Source organism: Prosopis cineraria, unplaced genomic scaffold (genome assembly GCF_029017545.1).
Source record: "Prosopis cineraria cultivar Desert tree isolate PC_DT_omini unplaced genomic scaffold, ASM2901754v1 PC2150, whole genome shotgun sequence".
NCBI lineage: Eukaryota > Viridiplantae > Streptophyta > Magnoliopsida > Fabales > Fabaceae > Prosopis > Prosopis cineraria.
The window spans coordinates 8,678-15,444 of record NW_026557475.1 but is presented as its reverse complement, the minus strand read 5'-3'; the positions used below and the strand labels follow the sequence as shown (position 1 = coordinate 15,444).

The 6,767-nt window shown below is 36.0% G+C and overlaps 2 protein-coding genes across 2 annotated transcripts; both read left to right on the top strand.

The window, feature by feature from the left end:
* Window positions 1-567: 567 nt before the first annotated feature.
* LOC129301493 (uncharacterized) lies at window positions 568-1,785 on the top strand. Its single transcript, XM_054940057.1, has 3 exons — window positions 568-629; window positions 997-1,384; window positions 1,672-1,785. The coding sequence occupies exons 1-3, from the start codon at window positions 568-570 to the stop codon at window positions 1,783-1,785; spliced, it is 564 nt and encodes a 187-aa protein (XP_054796032.1).
* A 2,409-nt stretch (window positions 1,786-4,194) lies between these two features.
* On the top strand, window positions 4,195-5,903 carry LOC129301492 (GDSL esterase/lipase At4g10955-like). Its single transcript, XM_054940056.1, has 3 exons — window positions 4,195-4,422; window positions 4,541-5,039; window positions 5,084-5,903. The coding sequence occupies exons 1-3, from the start codon at window positions 4,349-4,351 to the stop codon at window positions 5,516-5,518; spliced, it is 1,008 nt and encodes a 335-aa protein (XP_054796031.1). The 5' UTR covers window positions 4,195-4,348; the 3' UTR covers window positions 5,519-5,903.
* Window positions 5,904-6,767: the final 864 nt, after the last annotated feature.

Genomic DNA, 6,767 nt, shown 5'->3' with positions numbered 1-6,767 from the left:
AGCAGAGAAGTCATCATTGTTCATCGTGTTCAAATTAAAGCGTTTTTTGTTGGATTCAGATTACGAAGTAACACCAAAAACAATATAAGACCATCCATTTTCATTCCCTGGCAACACACACAGATAATCACCTTTCGAGAAAACCACAATTCTGTTTATCCAAAAAAAATGCACAATTCTACACACGCACGGTATTTTCAATATTATATATGCAATCGATCGATCGCCATTTGCTAAAGGCCCAAAGCTATGACCCTTCTTCACGACGCCAAACTCTGCTTTTCCAAAAAAAACTTGCACATGAGCGTTTTAGCCATGACGTGCATCCAGTCACGTAAGAGTGAGATAGAATTCATTCCTTCGGTTACAATTCGATCAAACCATAAAATATAGATAGAAGGAATTGATGCTTATGGAACTCAATTTTCGACTTCAAACGACTCATAATATTCCTCGACATTCATCATTTCCCCGAACAAATTTCTATATAATTGACCGAGAATATTTCAAACTTGTTGTACCACATTGACCGATCAAACAAAGACAATTTGCAGAGAAGATCCGGAAATGGCACCTGAGTCTCACATTTTCTACCTTTCAGGACATGTTTATCTCAAATCCGTTGACTGGTATGTTCATGATGATCTCCAAATTAATCTCTTGTCACGTAAAACTCAAACTAATGGCGATAACAATTTAAGGGTTTATTTGAAATTTTTTTATTTTTTATTTTAAAAATTGATGTTTTATAGTTTGGATAATAAAAAGAATAAAAATAAATATTTTTTTATTCTCTCTTGTTTTTCAGAATATTTAAAAGATGTTTTTGTTGTTCTATTTTTTAAATATATATATTTTTTTTTTGTTTCTCAAAACATTTTTTAAAAATAAGTTATCAAATGGATTTAAAAATAAATAAAAAACTATTCTCATAAGAGTTGGCCAACATGCTCTAAGGCGCCATATTTATTGGTTCTCATGCATTCATTAAAGCAGGAATAACGCAAACCACAGAAGGTGCGTCCTGGCAAAGCTTGGTACGAGGAGCATATGTTCTCGAAATGAACAGGGCCGGACCCAATTCCCTGGCCTTACCCTGTTGAGACTCCTTCCACTTTCGGCTCATCGAGATCCTCCACGACAGCTCCAACCACTCCGTCAGCGGGGCCGTCCTCAACTCATTAACTCCAAATTCGGCAACCCCAAATACGTCATCGCCTTCCGAGGAATGATACTAACTCGCCCCACTCTCCCTACAGACGTCTTCTTAAGCGTCCGGTCCTACTTTGGCATCCTCCACAACAGCCCCCGGCTCCACCTCGCCGTCGATAGAGTTCAACACTGGGTAGCGCCTCCGGCGGTGCTCCTAACGTCTGGGTCACCGGTCACTCCTTAGGCTCAGCAATAGCCTTGCTCGCGGCCAAGGACATGGCTAAGTCGGGTTGTCATCTACCTACCTACCCACCTCTTCTACCCTCCCCTCTCTTCTGCTATGTTGGAGAGGATTAACAAGCCAAAACTGAGGCAAGGAATTCACATTGCTTCTAGTGTGGTGAAAGCAGGAGTCTCTGTTTATTTACAGCGCGCCACCAGAATCGCGAGAGTAATAAGAAGGAAGATGAATTTTGTGCGTTGTCTGATTGGGTATGCCTTGTTTGTTCGTGAATCCAGGGGATCCTGTTTGTTTCTGGTTATGTTGGGTATTTTGAGCAGAGGATCAAGATGATCGAGCTCGGGGCTGCATACTTGAGGATCTGGCTACAAAGCTTACTCTTAAGAGCTTGATCATGTCAAATGTGATGGACATAGGATCGGAGCCTCGCCATCTTCTTTCCCTCTGCTGAGTTGATCCTTAATCAGACTCGGTCATCGTGTTTCACTGTGGCTCATGGGATTAAACAATGGTGGGACCCCCGTCTTCCTTCTCACCCTGCAATATACCGTTTAATTTCAAGTAATAAAAACTTGACAAATTTTCAGGTGAAGTAGTGACAAAAGAAATGGAGGAAGAATGATAGTGAGCTTACTTTTTCATCCCAATTTTTATCCTCACTGCACTTAAAATGATTTAAAAAGACGGTCTATAAAGGTATCAATAAGACAGGATGGGGATGGTCCTTCGTCCAACAATTATATAACGACTTAAGGTTAATGTGAAAACGATGCGCGTGTAGGTCATGGGATGGCCTAGAATAAATAATCACTAAATAGTGGTGCAAATCAAGGGGTACAGTAGCTGTGGAGATTGGAGAATGATAGAATTGCAAGGTTTAGCGCATATATATATATATATATATACATGGTCGGCTTCATCTTAGAAACTATCAAAACCATGGTTTTGTTGGCAACATGTAGTTACTTGTTTCCACCAAAACTATGACTTTGATAATTTTTAATGTGAAACTAGACATTCTTTTAGTCAATTTCACCAATTGAAGCAGAGTAATATCTATTAATATGTAATGTTGTTTGAGACATATATAATGAATATTAATATAGTCTATCTGATTCAAAATATTTTTTTAAAAGAATAACAACAAAGTCTTAAAAAGACAAATTAATGATAGGTAAATTTTAAAAAAAAATTATAAAATAAACTATAAATATCAATTCAAACTGTTATAATTAAGAATCTATATTACAAACTAATTATTATATTTAAAATTTAAATATTATTTTTACAATTAAAATTTTTAAATTTATAACTATTTAAATCCATACTTTTCAGTAAACTTTTTTAAAAAAATTATGAGAAAGTTAACAGTTATTTTTTATTTTTTTATTTTGTTATATTCAATTGTCAGCAGACGAACGACACTATGATAGACCTACTGCAAAGAAAGTGGAGGCACTTTCTGACACTATAAGAAGGAGAAAACTTCACGCAGATGCCCTAATAAATTATTCTTGCCGCCCCTCTTTTGAAAATAATAATAATAATAATAACAACTTTTGCCCCTCACACAAAAATTTCATTCGTGTCTATTTAACGTTTCAAAATCTCAACCATATCTATTTTTCAGTTGACTCGATCATGTATATTTACGGCATATTTTTTCAACATTTATGAAAATTAAATTCATAGAACTTATATCATAAAATAAAGTTTCTAAACTAAAATTATGGTATATAAAAAATAACAATGATATCATGTTCTTTAATTTGGTAATCTCACGAACCTATTTAATTTTAATATTTTAAATTATAATTATTTATATTTTTTAAAAAATAATAGTAGGTATAGTTTTTCCCCTACAAACTTATTGACTCAGGTCTATCACTGCAATGGACATTATATCATTTAATTATATTGTTGGAGATTTAGGTATAATTCTCATAAAATTTGATAGGAGTCATCACATGTATACATGACTTATACATGAAAAGTTTGATTTTCTACCAACTTTATATAATAACATAATATTGATCTTTAATTAATTATCAACAGCTTTATTAATTTTCAAATCAGCTAAACATAATAATACTCTTGGGTGCGTTCGGTCTAAGGGTTTAGGGGGAGGGGATCTGCTAATTTGGTTAAAAAAATTTAGAAAGGGTAGAAGTTAAACTTTTCCTTCCCCTCCCTTCTTCTATTATTGCTCCCCTCTCAATATTATATTCACACTTTTCTTCACGTTGCCCAATCTCAGCCTAGGGCCTTGCACACGTATTGTAGGGGACGTGAATCTAATCACGTAAGACAAAATTCGTTGACTCCGGTTTTGATGCTCGTCACATGAGCAATTTGGACCACCCACGTTCTTAATTTGAGTGGTCTGAATTTTAAATTTTTTTATATTTTTATTTTATATTTATTATAAAAAAATTATTAAATTTTAGTAAATTTATATTATCATTAATTTAAATAATATATATTTCTGGTTCAATTAATATTAATTTTTTTATAATTTTTATAAATTAACTATTTAAATATTTTTGAACATTTTGAATTTAAAATTTTTAAGTTGTAAAATAAAATAAAATCTTAATAAATATAAAAATAAAATCCTGAAATTTGAATGTTCCAGATTAAAAATTTGGACAATACAAAATGTGCATCACTTAACTCATCAAGCACCGAAACCAAACGCAAATTGCGTGAATTTATTCCTTCAATTACATTTCCGACACAAAAAGAAAAATTATTGACAAAAGAATTTATGCTTCGAATGAGTCCACTTTTTGACTTCAAACTCCTTAATTTTTGCTTGAGATGCATCCTTATCCACCCAAGCAAAGCCCCACACACACACACATTTAAATCCAAAATCGTTTCAATTTCGTTGTACCATATTGGTGGATCAAACTAATAATATTATATTGGTTTCAGAGACATATAGGAGCGGAAATGAATCAAATGATACCGGAGTCGGGCGACATTTTCCACCTTTCAGGGCCTGCCGATCTCAAATCCGTTGACTGGTATGTTTATTAGCTATCTCCAGTAAGTGTCTCCCCACATAAAACCGGAACTAACAGCAATTAACAACAATTTAAAGTATTATATTCGTTAGTTCTCATGCATGCACGAATAACGCAGGAATAACGCAAGCCACAGGAGGTGCGTCCTGGCAAGCGTGGTTCAAGGAGTATACGTGCTTGAAAACGACCGCCGATTGAACCGGGCCGGACCCAAAGCTCAGGCTCTTCCCTGGTGGGAGACCTTCCGCTTTCGTCTCATCGAAACCATCCAAGACAGCTCCGACCATTCTGTGTTCGGAGCCGTCTTCCAGCTCAACTCCAAACCCGGAAACTTCGCCATCAATTCCCCTAAATACCTCATCGCCTTCCGAGGAGTGATGCTCACTTCCCCAACTCTCTCCACAGACATCTCCTTGAGCATCCAGTCCTACTTCGGCATCCTCCACAACAGCCACCGGCTCAACAGTGCCGTCGGCAGAGTTCAACACTGGGTGGCCGTCGCCGGCGGTGCTCATAATGTCTGGCTCGCCGGTCACTCCTTAGGCTCAGCCATAGCCTTGCTCGCGGCCAAGAACATGGCGGCTAGGTTGGGTTGTCATCTCACAGCCTACCTTTTCAACCCTCCCTCCTCTTCTGGTGTGTGTTGGAGAGGATTAACAAGCCGAAACTGAGGACAGGAATTCACATGGTTTCTACTACGGTGAAAGCACTGCTCATTGCTTATTCACAGCGCCACGAGAATCGCAAGGGTGATTATGATGAATTTTCTGCGCTGGCTGATTGGCTGCCTTGTTTGTTCGTGAATCCAAGTGACCATGTTAGTTCGGGTTATATTTGGTATTTTGAGCAGAGGATGAAGATGTACGAGCTGGGTGCTGCAACGGCAACACTGGAGAGGTTGGGTACACAGAATACTATCAAGGGCTTGCTCATGTCTAATAAATGGGATATAGAATCGCAGCCTCAGCATCTGCTTCCTTCTGCTGAGTTGATCATCAATCAGGCTTCGTCAACGAGTTTCACAGAGGCTCATGGGATTAAACAATGGTGGAACCCTCGTCTGCCTCATCACTCTGTGATACACCGTTATAATTAAGCAATAATAACACCTGAGATTCTTTTAGGTGAACTGAGAAAAGAAGTAGAGGAAGGATAGTGACCTCATTCCTGAATTAAGAAGACGTAGTATATAAAAGTAATTAATCAATTGTGTGTGTGTGTGTGTGTGTGTGTAGGATGAAAATGATCCTATTCGTCCAACAATTACAACGACTAGGCAGGGTCAATATATATGAGAAAATGATGCACTTGCAGTTCCTGAAGATGACCTAGAATATAATGAATCATTTAGCAGCAGTACAAATCAAATGGTAATCGTAGTTGTAGAGAAGGATAGAAATGAAAGGTTTAGTCTCTTACTTGAATGGCACCAAAATGCGTAAGGTAGTTGTCTGAGACTGCAATATAATCACTGTTGCTATATATGCTTATTTATAACTTGTATTGTTTATAGTTTATGAACAGTTTGATTCTCTTACTATTTAGTTTTATATCGGTATGATTTGTTCTAAAATCACGCGACCAGAGGTGTGTCATAAAAGCTCGAACGACGAAGCAGAAGGGGAAAAAAATCTTAGATCTATCAAAAACTAAATCTCTAATAATGTGCTATATAGGTTGGTAAAAGGTATAATATCTCCTATATTCTCATCGTTATCATTTAATATATTCTTAAGCCTCTTGATCATGAAACAAGAATATAATTAAATTAATCCGATCCATAAGTCACATGAACTCGAACACATATTCTTTCCCCCCACCATTTCCCCGGTCGTTGACTATATTCTATTTCCTCCAGTACTTCAATTATTAACTTATACTAGAACCACAATGCATAGAAATTTGACAGGAATTATACCGTGTTAATTTTATTTATTTTTTGTAAAATATAATGATTGATTAATGATTATTAGCGCGGAAATTCCATTACAAAATTATTCTATATATCATCTTGAAGAATCCAGCGGGTGACATGACAGATTCGCAGCACTGTTTCTCAAGTTATTCAACAAGGCCCAGCCCAACCCATCGTACCTAACACAATTTTTCTTGTATTTTCATGTATTTCATGGAATCTTAGGATATCGGTTACATATATTATTTTTAATATATGGATATACAGTATAACTTGATATTATTTTACAGTCCTCCATGTCTTTTTATAAGGGTTTTTTTAATTAATTTGTTGAAATTAAGAAAATCAATTAAAAGTAGTTACGCTATAATTTTTCCAAAATTAACCTCAACCAAGTTGATGTGAGGTAGACGACTAGTGGCAAAGAAAA

Excerpts from the sequence above, each read along its gene's own strand:
- LOC129301492 (XM_054940056.1), top strand. The coding sequence starts at position 4,349 with ATGAATCAAATGATACCGGAGTCGGGCGACATTTTCCACCTTTCAGGG. Across the intron at positions 4,423-4,540 it reads GATCTCAAATCCGTTGACTG|GAATAACGCAAGCCACAGGA; the intron begins GTATGTTTATTA and ends CGAATAACGCAG. Across the intron at positions 5,040-5,083 it reads ATCTCACAGCCTACCTTTTC|CCGAAACTGAGGACAGGAAT; the intron begins AACCCTCCCTCC and ends AGGATTAACAAG.
- LOC129301493 (XM_054940057.1), top strand. The coding sequence starts at position 568 with ATGGCACCTGAGTCTCACATTTTCTACCTTTCAGGACATGTTTATCTC. Across the intron at positions 630-996 it reads TATCTCAAATCCGTTGACTG|GAATAACGCAAACCACAGAA; the intron begins GTATGTTCATGA and ends TCATTAAAGCAG. Across the intron at positions 1,385-1,671 it reads TCCTAACGTCTGGGTCACCG|GGGATCCTGTTTGTTTCTGG; the intron begins GTCACTCCTTAG and ends TCGTGAATCCAG.